At 42.1% G+C, this 16,483-nt stretch overlaps 1 protein-coding gene and 1 pseudogene across 2 annotated transcripts; both read left to right on the top strand.

Moving 5' to 3' along the window:
* Nucleotides 1–5,338: 5,338 nt before the first annotated feature.
* LOC103707179 (Tetratricopeptide repeat (TPR)-like superfamily protein) lies at nt 5,339–14,655 on the top strand. Its single transcript, XM_089927914.1, has 4 exons — nt 5,339–6,202; nt 7,711–10,169; nt 13,313–13,349; nt 14,420–14,655. The coding sequence occupies exons 1-2, from the start codon at nt 5,423–5,425 to the stop codon at nt 10,090–10,092; spliced, it is 3,162 nt and encodes a 1,053-aa protein (XP_089784040.1). The 5' UTR covers nt 5,339–5,422; the 3' UTR covers nt 10,093–10,169; nt 13,313–13,349; nt 14,420–14,655.
* Nucleotides 13,311–16,374, top strand: LOC149751082 (uncharacterized; annotated as a pseudogene). The gene is made up of 4 exons (XR_016398607.1): nt 13,311–13,349; nt 14,420–14,655; nt 14,745–14,792; nt 15,780–16,374. The product of XR_016398607.1 is annotated as an uncharacterized LOC149751082 (transcript).
* Nucleotides 16,375–16,483: the final 109 nt, after the last annotated feature.

Raw genomic sequence — 16,483 nt, 5'->3', positions numbered from 1 at the left:
GGCGGAGGAGGAGGAGGAGGAGGCGGCAGTGAGGAGGAGGGGGAGGGGAGGAGGCGGCAGTGAGGCGGAGGAGGAGGAGGAGGAGGCGGCAGTGAGGAGAAGAAAATTTTAAGGGCAATATGGTAATTACACTAAAGGTTAGTTTGGGTATTTTCTTTTTGATTTTTGGGGGGTGTCCTTAGCAATAGGGGGGGTGTATATAGAACCACCCTTGGTCCACCCCTCGACGACCCCCGCCCCCAAAAATTGCGCCTCGTTGTCCCCATAAATTACGAGAATACCCTCCTGCGTGTCTAGTGGATTAGGCACTTGCGTGACCCATCCGGATAATACATTATTTTATTATTTGTTTATAGTTGGCATTTTCATTTTTTTATTTTCTATCACTATTTTTTATATGACATTTTCCTTATGTGTTTGTAACCCATTTTTGATTTTTTTTACTATTTTATAAGATGACATTTTTGTATATTTATTGCTAGAATCGTAATTAAGAAAGAATTTTACTTGGCTAAAATCAGGTTTTAATTTTGTTCCCTTATTGAGATATATATATATATATATATATATATATATATATATATATATATATATATATATATATATATATATATATATATATATATCTCAAGGATGCTTGTGTGGTTAAGAAAAAAATACTAAAAAAAAAGAAAAGGGGAGAAAGGGTAAGAAGCACCCCTTGTTCTGTAGAACTCAAACTGATTGGAAAACCAAAAGAATATAAAAAGTAAAAGTTTTTCTTGGTAGAAGAAAATAGCAAAATTTAAAAACAATATCAACTCTAACATGGATGCTATATAGAAATCTAACAGGATATCATGGTGAAAAAATAATTTCCTTATTTGACTAGGATTTGGAGTATATTTATTTCGAACAAGTTGGATCACAAAAAAAAATATAAAATGGGATACAATGAGAAAGGGCAAAAAAATAAAAAAATAAGATGATTAGACTGCGGCTTGAAAAAGCATCCCAAATTAGAGAAATTATTACATAGATCATGTTCAATGGACCAATCCAAATTTTGGGGCACAAATATGGTGGGTAACTAGCACCCATAATTTGATCTCAAATTATTTAAATAAAAAAAAGTAATATGGCGAGTGACTATTGCATTAGTACACTGGATCTAGTTCATCTAATAATTAGACCTAGAGGTGAGAGTTACCTAAATATATTGATTTACCAAAAAAAACTAAAATGAGGAAGAAAGGAACAACAAATGAGAAAAGAAAAACATTTAATGATAATGATTTTTTAAGAATAAAATATACTTTTGTGAATATAATAGGACATATTCTTTTTTTTTTTTCGCTAAAACGGGCATTTCATACATCACGGGTACGAATACACCCAATAGAATCAGAAAACAAAAGGTCCCGAAGTACTCTGGATAGCTCTCTCTTTCTAGACCATAGGGTACCTCCTGAGTGGCTCGCAACATATGCCACCCCTTAGTTGGCCTCATGATATACATACATGGTCTGGAATATGACACTCTCCCTCGCCATCTCCCAAATGTCGAAGAGTAGGGGGTGAACCCCCCATAGCTTCTTGAGCCCTTTCGGACCCAGCTAATCACAGTAACCGAATCTTCCCCTAGTAGGATTGAACTCGCCTGAAGCACTCGCCACGTGTAACATATACCCATCCAGGCCGCCCGCAGCTCTGCCCCAGGAATCGAGGTGTCAAAAATCTGACAGCCCCCTGCTGCCACCATACCAGAGCTCGGCCCCCTGATGACGAATCCAGCCCCTCCTCTCCTACCTCCATCCAAGATTGAGCCATCAAAATTGACCTTGAGAAAAATCGAGGGTGGGGGCTCCCAGGTAAAGAATACCCTATGTGGAGCAGCCGAAGCAGTATGGAAGCTCCAGATGTCCTAAGCTGTCAAAGGTCTGTGGGCTAAATCTATATGTATAATCTCTATTGCCTGAGGTCGAGCTCGCTCCATCACGAACTGCGGTGATAGGCTGCTCTCGCCAAAAACCCGGACGTTGCTGGCCAGCCATACCTAATAAGCTATACAAGATGCCCGAATAGCTATACTGTGCATCTGAGAGATACTAGCCCATTGCTGAACCACCTCCAAAAAATAATACCTCGGGATTCAAGCGTCCTTCGGAATCCCAGTCAGACTCCAAGCACCCCACGCCCAGTCACACTGGAAGAGCACATGATCCACCGACTCGTCCATCCGACAATCCGGGCATAAGGGGGGGAAGACTCACTCCTCGTTTACTCAACACTGAGCACGTCGGCAGACGCTCCTAGGCCACCTTCCATAGGAAGAAAGCGTCCCTCTGGTGTAGCCCAAACCTCCACACCCAGCCACAGTCTAAGCCCGGCTCTGACACCCGCTGAATAGCTCGGAAAACATCAACGATCCCGACACTCGCTCTGCAAGTAGTGCTCCAAACCCTAACATCCGGACCTGCAGATCTCGGAATGGGGAGCGCCCGAACCAGCTCTGCCAAATGCTCTCCAAATAGCTGGCCTAGTCTGTCACCGTCCCACTCCGCCGCCTCCGACCTGAGAAGGTCAGAAACCCAGAGCCCCTCTGCCTCCTTACCACTAAATATCGTCAGCCATAATCTCAATGGGAGTGCATCCACCCACGGATCCTCTATCATATTAATGCTCCGTCCGTTGCTGATCAACCATCTGGAATGCGCCAAGGCCATCGGCAAGTACCTCCCAATCTCTCTCCACATAAAAGAACACCTCCGGTCCTACCGCCTGTGCAGTAAATCCGGTTCGACCGTATCTAGCCATCATGATCTGCCTCCAAAATCCATGCGGCTCCAAAACAACTTGCATTGCCCGCTGTGCTAGAAGAGCCTCGCGCCGCGCCTAGAGTGACTGTACTCCTAAGCCACCCTCACGCAAAGGCAAGCATACTCTTTTCCAGGCCACCAGATGTACTCCATGACCTCCCCCACGAGAGCCCCATAGGAAACTCCTCATAGCCTCTCAATCCCCTCCAGGACCGTCTTCGACATAACAGTATGTGCCATCAGATAAATAGGCATAGAACATAAAACTGACCTGATCAGCGTCAATTTGCCATCATAGAGAGTGATGATGCTCTCCAACCCTCTAGTGTGCTCCGCACCCTCTCCAACAAGGTAGAGCACTCCGTCACCTGCAATTTCCTCCCTGTAAGGGGGATCCTTAGGTAAACCAGGGCCCCCTTCTCCTCCTGCATCTCCAGAATTGTCCTGACCTCCCGTTGCACCCTCCGTTCCGTGCTCGGACTGAAGTGTATGGCTGATTTTTGAAGGTTGACTCTCTACCCGGACATCTCACAGTACTCTGTCAAAACCCTCCGAAGGGCTCTTGCATCAGTCTCTCTCGTCCTGGTGAGTAAGAGGCGGTCGTCTGCAAAAAGTAAGTGGGAAATGGAGCGGGCGCTAAGGGCTGGACTATAGGCTAGACATATTCTTTTCTTCCCACTGTAGTATTTACCCCCCGGACACGATCTAAATATTTTTTTCAAACAATGGATTTCTTTGTAAGCTGGATGTCCTTTTTTTCATGACATTTTATTTATTATCTCTTGCCTTTCTCCATGCTAGATGAGGGGCATGTTTCCTCTTCCCGATGCATCATGTTTCTCATATCTCGATGCATGCATCCTTCCTTATCTTTTCTGATTCTCCATGAACAATTTGTTGACAACTTTTCCTCTCCAAGTTCTTTGATCGAATAGAAAAACAAATAATTTTTTCAATTTATAGGTTGGACCACATCAGAATAAAAAATAAAAAATACTATTTTTTTAAAAAAAAATTAAAACTATTATGCAAGTTCTCTATTTAAACTAGTGATGTTTGTTCTTATAGAATTAGGGTCAGATTTATCTTTTAGTGTAAAAAAACAAAAAAGTAGAATGCAGGTAAAACTCTTTTTTATGTTCTTCCAACCAATATGTACGGAACTATAATACAAGATCTTTATTTATTCCCTTAAGATCTTTATTATTAGGATCAAGTTAGATTCTATTCTTGGTAATGGTTCATTTTTTTAAAAAAAAATATTATAAAAAATTATGAATTTAGAAATAAGCTAGGTCTCAACTCCGTGACGACTTTACATCCTATCGCGTTACCAAATTCCTTTTAGGTTAGAAATTATGATTTTTGAAAATTTTGTATACGGTCCAATCCTAGATGTAATGGATCGTATAACTTGCAACCACATCCAATTCTGCACAAATTGGCTAAAATGGTCCATGGTGGATCCTATGATCTTCCTGGATCATCCTTGATCTTCATATGATTTCCATGTATCAAAATTTGGTATATGTGTGCATGTGTCTGTGTAGTTCTAACTCTATTAATGTGCTTGGACGTGTTACCTGTTGGACCACCATTCATGTTTCCCACGTCTTTCTTCAAACCACATACCTCATTCTTTTCCATTCCATGTTTCATTTTTGCAAGTCTAGTTATTTAGAATGTACGATTATTAACCAAAAAATTCTTTCGCTAATATTATTTACTCTAGGATGTGCATTAACATCGGAAGGCATCTAAAGTTCGGTCCATATCATTGAGAATGTAGATTAGACTCTTTCTACATAAGTATGAGTCAAAATCCTTGACAGTATGCAAACAAGCAAAGTTTCCATCTCGGTTAAGATCTTAATTTTTAACTACATTGGGCATCTCATGATACATAAATCTTGTTCAGATGTAAACCAATAAAATTTGAAGCGTTGTCTAATAATACATTCTTATAGATCAATATATTTAATCACTTTTTTATTTTCTTAAATAAATTCTTTGTTAATATCCCAAGACTAATAACATTTTTTAAATAAATTTTAATCTTAGCCAGATGTAAATCGATGATCTAAGCCACCGAATATAAAAATCATGTAATCAGAAAATTTTTAGCGCATACGTCCAATGATCAAAAATTGGACAGTTTGAATACAAAAAAAAGTACATTTTTTTATCAATTGGTATTGAGGCTATAAATCTCCAAATTATATGATTTTTTGTATGTAAGTAGTTTAGAGGTGGTATATCACATACAATAACTCAAATCATCGATGTGGGATTCTCAACAATTACACCCATATAACTTGATTCTGACCTCAACATTAATATATAAACACAATTTTTTAATTTTAAATTTATGATAATGATTGAAATTTTAATAGCTTAAAAAAAATTAATCTTTCAGAATTTTTATGTATCACATTGACCGAGATAGATCTCAATATCGATTTAACAGTCTTGGTTGGGATAAGTGATATATCAAGACTTGAGAAGCTTGCAAACAAGCAAGAAGAGGGGGTAAACATGTACAAAGTCAAGAAAGCAAAAAGTTAGGAACAAAGGACCACAAAATGAGCAGATAGTCAACAGTAAATTTTCCACCCAATTAGATCATGGTGGGCGAGACAAAATCTTTGCTTAAGCCGGATGTAATGACTTTTAACACGCTCATACGCGGGCTCTGCAAGAAAGGACGCGTTGATCAGGCCTTGGATCTCCCGAGAGTGATGGTAGATAGAGGGCATCCATGCAATTTGGTGACATACAATCTGCTTATTGAGGGGCCTTTTAAGGCTCACAAAGCCGATAAGGCAATGCAGCTTAAGAAGAAGATGAATTGCATCGGTTTGAAGCCGAACTCCTTTACATATAGTGTCATGATAAATGGGCTTTGTAAAATGAGACAAATTGATGCTGTGGAAAGGCTTTTGAGTGAGATGAGGACCCAAGGAATCAGGCCTAGTTTATTTGATTACAATACATCGATGGCTGTGATGTGCAAGAAACCGTGGATGGACAAGGCGATGGCTATATTTCGTGAAATGGGAAGTGACTGCAACCCTGATGTGGTATCTTTTACAACACTGATTGATGGAGCCTGGAAATCTGGTGACATTGGCACTGCAAAGAAATTGCTTGTAGATATGCTTCAAAGGGGGTTGGTTCCAGATTCTATTACTTATTCCACATTGATAAATAGATTTACAAAATCAGGACTCTTGGAGGAAGCTAAAAAAGTGCTTCAGCAGATTATTGCTAGTGGCTTTGAAGGTACCTCCCCGGCCTGCGTGGATGTATCCGTCGGCCTCTTCTCCACTTCAGAACTCCGTTCCCTGAGAACCTCCTCTGCCTCAGCTCCTGCCGCCGTAGGGGGAGGGACACAATCCGCCTCCCCATGACCAATGCGACCGCATTTGAAGCGATAGGTTGACAAGTTTTCATAAACGAACCTCTGCCAGAATTTCCCTTTCACCCTATCTTTGAATCCCTTCACGAAAATGCCCAGCTTGAGAGGAGCTCCGACATCTGGCTCAACCTTCACCCTCGCGAAGCCTCGCTTGTTGTGCTGATCAGTAGCGCCATCCAATGCCAGAGGGATTCTGGCCACCATGGCAATCTAGAGAATAGTCTCCTTCTCCCAGAAATCCAGTGGCAATCGAGGGAGGCGTAGCCAAACCACCACCTTCCCCACTGCATCAGGGCCGGTAATGAAATTGGGCCTCCACCGTTCCATGGCAAAGAGTTGACCGCCTATCATCCATGGGCCTTTCATCAGAGCAGCCTCCCGATCCTTCTCTCCGGCAAAGCGAACCGCTAGGACGTCGTCTGCCAATGTAAAACATTCGACATCATAGTTCAAGTTCCTAGCTCGGCGTACCTCTCTTGCAACCCAATCCGCCGAAACCCTCTTCCCCACACTCCGCATAAACACAGTAGAGCTCTGCCAGACCAATCTAGTCTTCTCCAGCCTCTCCGCCGGCACCTCCAAGACATCTGTGAAGCGGCTTTGCAGTGCTCCCAATTCCCTGTCAGAAATCCGGTGACATGTCCACGCCGCCTGCCTCGTCGGGCCCTTGGCCACCGCCGCCCACGTCGGACTCTTCGTCACTCCCTCGGGAGAGAGAGGCCTCGATCCCTCCGACCTCCCTTCCGTCGGCTGCTCCGTCGCCTGAAGCCCGCTATCGGCCATCTCCATGCACACCACCCACTCGAGGAAATCCCCGAGAGACTGCATGACTCTGTACCCCGCTCTCTCTCTCTGTACCCCGCTCTCTCTCTCTCTCTTCAGGGCACACCAGAGTATCAACTTTCTTATTCTAGGCATGTTGCTCAACCAAGTCCTCGGACCTATTCTACTCCCCCGTTCTGCCATTTATCTTTCTCCATTCTAAACTGCTAATGTCTTAAGTTGTAAAAATAGTGTTTTATAAAGATATATAGACAAATATCAATTTTGTAACGACGTTAATATAAATTTTAATGTTCAGGGTATACATATTAAACAAAATCTAAAAAGAAAAAAATCTCTATAAATCCTAGCACCCCATTGCCTCCCTTCGCCGGATCTTAGTTGGGCGCGGCCTTGCCGGATCTCCTTAAACCCAAACACCATTAGTTCCGGATTTCCCTCATCCTTGCCTTGATTGGTCTTGCATAACCTTTCTTGCCCATGCCCCACCAGTTCTTAGGCTTGTTAACGAGCTGAGTTGCTCGGGCTCGGTCCGATAAAAACTCGACTCGAGCTCGGCTCGTTAGTCAAATGAGCTTGAGCCTAAGCTTAACATGACATCCGTTTAAGTCCAAGTTTGAGCTCGAGCAGCCCACGAGCCCAAACAAAGTTTGTGACTTAACAGGGCCCGCGCCCGTAGTTTAGTACCCAGCCTAGGCTTTAAAAAATTAAAAGGTTCACCGGCTGGTACGGTGGTATCAACACTCGGTGGTCTTCCCCTCCTCTGCCGGCAACCCCAACGTCCCCCGGCAGCGCCTCCCTTCCAGCCCTCCCGCCCGGCCGCTGCCTCCTTCACCGGCGGCCCCTCCAACCCCTTCCTCCCTTCTTGTCCTTCGACATCGGCTTCGCCCCCTCCAGTTCATCCTTTTCCGCCCTCGTCTTCGCCTCCGCTGCCGGCGGCCCCCTCTCCGCCGGCGCTGCCTCCTTCGACGACGAGCCCCCTCTCCTCCATCATCCATGCCTCGCCGAAACTCCCCCAACTTCCCTTTCCTTTCCCATGCCTTCTCCCACAGTCGCAACACGGAATTCGCATCCAAGCACACCGCCTCGCCTCCACTCCTCAACCTTCCGTCCTCCGATCCCCGCTCTCCTACCACGTTTTCCGCCTGGAACTCCCGCATCCACTCCCTCTTTAAGTCCGGGGATCAACCCTCCTTCTTCTCAGCATACCGAACAATGACCCGAATGGGAATTCCACCAAGTCACCGCACTCTCCTAGCTCTAATAGACCAATTCTCGCATACCAAGAGCACCAAGTCCGCGTTCTCTACCGTTGGTTTGGTGCTAAAGAGCGGCCACCCTATGAATACCCTTCTCTTGAATCTCCTGATGAAGGGGTTCTGCAAAAGCCTCGGAGTCTCGAAAGCCGTGGAGTTGTTTCGAGAGATTGGGAAGAAGTGGATTCCTCCTGATGTCGTTACCTACAATACTCTCATCAATGGTCTCTGCAAGGAAAAGAAGATAGAAGCAGCAAGGGAGTTGTGGTCAGAGATGGCCCGAGAAGACGGCGGTTCCGATGGTTGCTCTCCTAACGTGGTAACTTACACGACTTTAATGGATGGCCTCTGCAAGAATGGTAGGGTGGAGGAGGCCATGGCCTTGTTGGATGACATGAGGAGGAGAGGCCTGGAAGCTGATGTCTTTGTCTACAGTGCCCTTATAAGCGGATTGTCTGGTACGGGTTCTGTAGTAAAGGGTATGGAGCTCTTCCATGAGATGAACCAGAGGGGAATTTCCCCAAATGTGGTCACTTACAGTAGTTTAATCCACGGGCTTTGCAAGTTGGGCTATTGGGACAGAGTGACTGAGATGATGGATCGCATGGCGAAGCAAGGGATCCGTCCCGACGTGTATACCTACACTGGTTTGATTGATGGGCTCTGTAAAGACGGCAAGAGCAAGGAAGCGATGAGGTTGTTGGGTTTTATGGTGGAGAAGGGCGAAGAGCCGAGCACTGTGACGTATAATGTTTTGATCAATCAGTTATGCGAGGAAGGGCTGATTCCGGATGCACTTGAGTTCATGGAGAGGATGATCGAGAGTGGAAAAGAGCCGGATGTGGTGACTTACAATACACTGATGCTGGGGCTTTGTGATGTGCAGAAGATTGATGATGCTAAGGAGTTGCTCGACGAAATGCTTGATGGCAGGTGTAGCGTTAAGCCGGATGTAATGACTTTTAACACGCTCATACGCGGGCTCTGCAAGAAAGGACGCGTTGATCAGGCCTTGGATCTCCAGAGAGTGATGGTAGATAGAGGGCATCCATGCAATTTGGTGACATACAATCTGCTTATTGAGGGGCTTTTCAAGGCCCACAAGGCCGATAAGGCAATGCAGCTTAAGAAGGAGATGAATTGCATCGGTTTGAAGCCGAACTCCTTTACATATAGTGTCATGATAAATGGGCTTTGTAAAATGAGACAAATTGATGCTGCGGAAAGGCTTTTGAGTGAGATGAGGACCCAAGAAATCAGGCCTAGTTTATTTGATTACAATACATTGATGACAGTGATGTGCAAGAAACAGTGGATGGACAAGGCGATGGCTATATTTTGTGAAATGGGAAGTGAGTGCAAGCCTGATGTGGTATCTTTTACAACACTGATTGATGGAGCTTGCAAATCTGGTGACATTGGTACTGCAAAGGAATTGCTTGTAGATATGCTTCAAAGGGGGTTGGTTCCAGATTCTATAACTTATTCCACATTGATAAATAGATTTGCAAAATCAGGACTCTTGGAGGAAGCTAAAAAAGTGCTTCAGCAGATGATTGCTAGTGGCTTTTCTCCAGATGTTGTTGTATATGATTCACTGATTCGTGGGTTTCAAGCTAAAGGTGAAATGGATCAAGTCATCGATGTGCTTCGTGAAATGGCAGATAATGATGTGGCTCTTGATGCAAAAATTATCTCTACTATTTTGGATTCTCTGTGCTTTGATGGAAATGATAAAATCCTCTTAGAATATTTGCCTACCTTTTCAAAAGAGATATCAAAGCGAACAGGTTTTTCATGCCATGAGCTGATGACAAAGCTCCAAAAGTCTTGTTAACTGCTTGTCTCGAATTAAAACTCCTCCATGAGAGTCGATGGGGCTATCCTGCTGGTTCTTGTTAACTGTTTTCGTTGGTAAGTTACCAGACTCATATTTTTCTATCTTTCCCTTCTTCTGTATGTTTACATCTATTCTTTATATTACTTCATTAATATTTAAAGCTGTAATTTTGACTGCCATGCACCATTATTAGCCTATGACATGTATACTTGGATGCTTTATTTTCCTCTCTCTTTGTTTGTTCCTATTGCATATTTCAGTTGTATAGCTGCAAGTTCAACAAGAAACAACTAGTACTTGAAGAACATAGTTGAGTTCTTTAGATACTTAAATTTCTGGGTATTTGAAAATATTATGATAGAAAGGGGTTTCTTTTATTTATGTTCATGATGATGTTGCAGAACAAATTCGCAAAGGAGATGAAATTATGGACAGGAGTTGCAATTTTTGTGGAACTATACATTTTTTTTTTATTTTTTATAATTTCAAGCTGGTTGTACCTATCTGATGGCAAAAATTGCAAGGTCATATTAGCAGTATAGCTTAGCAAATCAGTGATCATAGAATGAGACTTTAATTATCGATCGATGTCTCGTTTTTAAGAGAACATCTATTGTGAATTGATGAGGAATTGGAGTTGCTGATTTTAGTTCACAAGATTCTTGTTGTATGTGGTAATGGGTACTTGGGGTCGGAATTGAATGCTCTCTATTGTCCTTACAGTCAACTACAACATTTGGTTCAATTCCTCTTATTTTATTTGTTAGAGACTGTTGAGAAAAGAAACTAGTTGTTTGGAAAGCATTAGACCTGCTCAACGGACGGGCCGAGCCTGCTACTTATCAGGCTTCAGGTTTTTGGGCTGAGCCACGAACTTTGCTAAAGAATCTCTCTCTTTCACAAAGAGGCACTCAGTCGAACTTCACACTACCGCCCATCCCTTAGTAGGGCTGACACTTCCTTTGCCAGTGCCGGCACTCGCCCAGAGGCCATCATCCGGAAGCCCAACAAGGACATCCTCGAGCACGACTGCAAGTGTCGGATCTAGCTCTACCTCCTTGTCCTCTAGGAAACCCTAGCCGACCATGGCAAGTACGTTCTTGCTGGCGATCCACTCTTCCTTTGTTCTTGTATTGCGAACTTGATGAGTAGGATGGGGGTTGGCCAGACTGGTGGGGAGGAGGGGAGGGGGAGGAGGGAGGAGGGGAGGGCGTGGGAGTCATCATCAGCATCAAAGCCCTCGAAGTCGACAGCAGTGAGGGCAGAGTGGTGCTAGTAGGAGGGCTTCGACTTTGAGGCAAGAGGAGGGAGCACGGTAGATTGACGATCAACACTTCCCTCTTACTGGATTAGCGAAACTGCAGCCATATGATCGGGCTCACCTTCGCCCTTTGGGCATGGGCTATTAGAGGAAGAGAGACAGGCATTTTTGTATACTTATTGCTAGAATCGTAATTAAGAAAAAAATTTTACTTGTAATGAGGTTCACTTATAAATATCATGTTCTAATGCTAAAAAGGGATCCTTCGACAATCCAAATCAATGCATGTTACATTAACTTAGATCTCTACTATATAGCCTAGGGCACACCCTTATCCCTATCTATCTTTTTTGAATAGGGATGTGACAGCGGTGAAGGTCCTTGAAGATCAAAGCACTTGGACCCATACAACTCTCGTATGCTCCCTTCAATCACCATCTTTTCGGCTACTTTAATGCCAGTTGCATGCCCACGCACACATCTACCGCTTGCCATCTGACTTGTCAACCTTTCCATCTGCTAATAAACCCTTTGGCAGACCCGGATGGGACGAGGAAAAGGGCCAAACAAGATTGAAATGAGGATGGTAATTCTCAGAGGCTCTTGTGCATTCATGGCCTCAATCTCTTCCAAGAAGACAATAATGAACTCTAGAATCACCATTATAGGAAGGGATAAATATCTCAAACTTGTGTGAATGCATACTTATGTGAAAATATCATAAGTTCATGGTCTAAAATTCCGCTGAAAGTACACTGATAATCCTCAGGATTCCATCATTGTAAGAGAAAGAAATGAGAGAAAGGAAACTAGGATAGTCCAAGGAGCTTCAAAGAATGTCTTGGTAAGCATTCATGATGTCATAAGGTAATGACTTAATGCACTACAAAATACAAACAGAGCCATGGAGAGTGCTCAAAGGAAGGTAGGTGCTTGAAATTCTATAGTGGGATGAGAAAGGGATAAGATGAAAGGAGTTAAGAAGCTTGGACAAATTTTATTTTATTAGTAGGATATTTATTTTTGGGAGTTGATATGGGAAGCTGATGTTATTAAAACTATTTTAATTAGGCATTTGAGTTGATAAGGTGAAGATTTATGTTCAACAATGGGTTAAGTGTTGTCAAACCTTTTTTTATATTCTGAAAAAACTTAAGTTTTCAGTTTAAAATAAGGTATGTCTCTCTATACCGGGCTCCAAACCGGTGCCACCCGATCACTATGTTGGTACGCTCAGTATGTGGCCAATTCGGCATACTGAATGTTGGTACGTCTTCCGTACCATGTACCGGTACCAAACCAGCATGGTACATACGCTCCGTACCATCCGGTATGGTGTGATACACCCCATACCATTCGGTTCAGTATGGCACGCCTCGTACTGCTCAGTTCGGTACCATATGGCATACTATGGTTTGATCAATGAATTCATTAGCAAATTTTGTTAAATTTACATAAAAAAATTGAACTAATGCTTTTTCTTGTACTTCATAATAGTATCAGGAAAAGCCCTTATGCAATTTAAGAAAAAAAAAGAATTTTTATTGATGGCTCAGAGGAATTTAATGACAATTTTTTAACATCTTTTCATGGTTTGATGTGTTTTCTACTTTTTTTCATGTTGCTTTGAAAATTTTGTTTTGAGTGTCCACTAGTTAATCTTTTTTATCTGATCTATGTTCTATCTATTTCACCATCCTTCAAAGACATTATATTTTTGTTATTTAACTTATTTATGTTTTCTTCATCAAAAAAACTTATTTATGTTTTTTAATTTTCCCCATACTCATCCTAACATCCCTCCAACAATCCTCTCTCCTCTCTGTCTCTCTCTCTCACACACACATGCAGAGAAACACACAAAGACATGCACACATGTGCATGTGTGCACACACAACAATTGCATTTGCTTCTATCATTCTAATGAAGTTAATGCTTATATCTTTAAATTTGCAGATACGACTACTCTGGTTATGGAGCCTCAACTTGTAAGGTAGGCTGTTTGCTTGTACTCATTAACATCTCTTCTTTTTTTGAGAATATGGTTGCACACTGGTTGTAACTTAAATGGTATTAACTATTAACTCTGAGATGTGTATTTTTGTCGAGTTTGCAGAAACCTTTGATAATACCATAAGCTCTTTTGAAATTATTCTACCTAAACTTTCAACAAAATTGCATGAGTTCTGCTAGAAATCTATGTCAAACATCAGCACAAATGTTGGATTTAATCGCTAAACAGTCGGCTGATATTGAAGATAAGGCCATGTATACAATCATGTATGCATATCGTGAGTTTTATACAAAATAAAAGTGCAAAGTGAAAAGGTGATTCAGGTTCAACATGATAATTGTGCCTAATTTAGACAAGCAAAGAAAAATTAAGCATCATATGTTTATTAGGATGTCCTTTGTGATGAATATTAGTATGGTTTGATGACAAATCCGGCAACTCCAACGCTGCTACTTGGGCTGTTGCTATATTACCTTATCTAGCTTTGTCTTTGCATTTCTGTAGCACTATGTTGAAGCAAAATGCATTAATATTTTCTTGATCAGCACCTCTCTAACAAGCAGTAGCATACATGACTGAATGTATGTTTATTAGGATGCCCTTTGTGATGAATATTAGTATGGTTTGATGACAAATCCAGCAACTCCAACACTGCTACTTGGGCTGTTGCTCTATTACCTTATCTAGCTCTGTCTTTGCATTTCTGTAGCACCATGTTGAAGCAAAATGCGTTAATATTTTCTTGATCAGCACCTCTCTAACAAGAAGTAGCGTACACGGCTGAATATTAATTATTTGTTCAGAGGCATCTTTCAAAATGTGGACCCTTTTTTTACTAAAGAAACATTCATCAACATGTAAAATCAGCCTTCTCACACAATTCAAATAACAAGTGGGTCTATTAACAACCTGCAAGTTAATGCCATCTGGTTGGTGTAATTGTCACTGGGCTCGCAGCACGTAAATGTTACCTTTATTTTTAGTTTTATGTTGAAAAGTCTACATGTCGGATGAAGTGACCAACTAAGTTTTCTGTTTGTGGTGTCTAGCCAAGCGAATACAACACTTATGCAGATATGAGGCTGTATACCGATGCCTGGAAGCTGAATATGGAGTCGGTCAGGAAGACTTGATCTTATATGGGCAGTCTGTTGGTAGTGGTCCCACAATGCACTTGGCAGCTCGCTTGCCAAGATTGCGCGGTGTAGTGCTTCACAGTGCTATATTGTCAGGCCTACGTGTGGTCTGCCATGTGAATTTCAATTTCTGCTTTGACATTTATAAAGTAAGTCTCATAGGTTGATGGTTGTCTTTCTTACTGGCTTGTGTATCAGTTGATAATTTTAGCTAATATTGGTCTACTTGCTTGTGCAGAACATTAACAAAATTAAAAAGGTGAAGTGCCTGGTTCTTGTGATTCATGTAAGTCGTCCTTCAAGATTTATGCCATTTGGATATCATTTGCTTGTGTTGACATATCATCCATATATTGAAATGAAATTTGAAGCTCACTGTGTGATTTTTCTGTCACATTTGAATCCTTAGGCACATGATTTATTAAAATATTCAGAATTTAGAATTGACTTGTGTTTGTAGTTGATAAGGTAAAACAACAAATGACAACAACCCATGACTTATTAGGAATTAAAACAACTAGTTACCACCTTGAAGTCCTAATTGATGCATTATTCCAATACATGATGATGAGGCAGACACCTCTGTTAGAGAAGAGATGACTGCAATAATTAACCTGATAGAAAACCTGATGGAGAAAACCACCGAAAAACACCACTATAAGAAAGAACTTATTCCTTCCCTTGCATTAGTAGTACAGCCTTGCCCTGTAGCCTCTTTTAAAGCTTCGTTGGTTGGATGCAAGTTTTAGGCTTCTCAAAGAGTTTCCGACAGACCTAGGTTGATGTTGCCCTTTCTCAGTCGCAAGTTTCAGGATCAATGCCTGAAAGTGGAGTATGGAGTCACCAGCTTCCTGAACTGTGCTCCTAAAACCTTAATCTGTCTTCATCTCAAGCTATCGTATCTATCTTCATCTCAAGCTATTGTCTCTACGATATGAATCGAGTACAAGCTTCTTTTGTAAGTTAGTTACAACTTAGTAGAAAATTCTTTGGGCCGGTATGGAGTTGTTTATCAGATCTATTCCCAGCATGGATTTTGTAAGCCGCAATTTGATAGAACAGTGCCCAGAGTAGGAGTCCCACAGCAAGCAGTTTGGTAACTTAGATCTAGTAGGTTCATCATTTACTGTTAAAATAAAACCTTGACACAACAGCTCCTGCTCGAACTTTGTTATGCTTTTTATGAGAAGCTAGATTGTCTACTAGAATAAAGGCAAGAAATTTTTCCGAGCTTGACTAACTTGTTCAAACTGTGGGAATGGTATCTGATTAGGGAACCAAGGATGATGTAGTGAATTGGCTTCATGGCAATGGGCTATGGAAACTAGCTAGGGATCCGTACGAGCCCTTGTGAATCAAAGGAGGTGGTCACTGCAACCTGGAACTGTACCCGAACTACATTCGCCATCTATGCTAGTTTATCAAGGAAATGGAGAGCATCACCACTTCAACCCGGCTCAGAAAGACCCGACAGAGCCTCCGAATCCCTAGAAAATCTTCGAACGTGTGCTCCTCCACCACCACTACTTTCACTACTAACTGCTGCTGCCCAATTAGAATCCGGAAGCCTACTTGCTCAGGCTGTTCGCAAACAGGATGTCTAAATTTGCGATGTTGCAAGGGATCAGTGTACTTCTGCAACCTGTGCTGCGGTGGAGATGGGCAGTGATATTGGTGTCTGTATAGAAACTTGCTTACATGTCTAACCCCTTGCAGTGTAATGCAACAAGTGATCAAGCTTATGTTGTCCAAGAGGATAGAACACATCTAGTTGTTTATTTTTACTTCTGACTCTGAGTTGCAGGTCTCCATGCCTTTGTTAAAACATTATTTGATTTGTACTGAGTAATGCTTGGGATTTGTTTCCAGATGCTGTTAATTGTGATCTTGATGCCACAAAAAATGAAGTGACCACTTGGTGCTATACTGCTATCAATGTAATTTGCATACATTTGGCATGTGGCAAGTGCTTGGTAA

Source organism: Phoenix dactylifera, chromosome 16 (assembly GCF_051530095.1).
Source record: "Phoenix dactylifera cultivar Ajwa chromosome 16, Ajwa_hap1_PhDact_Kaust_v1.1, whole genome shotgun sequence".
NCBI classification, from domain to species: domain Eukaryota; kingdom Viridiplantae; phylum Streptophyta; class Magnoliopsida; order Arecales; family Arecaceae; genus Phoenix; species Phoenix dactylifera.
The sequence above is the reverse complement of the archived record's forward strand: the minus strand, read 5'-3'. Positions and strand labels throughout refer to the sequence as shown.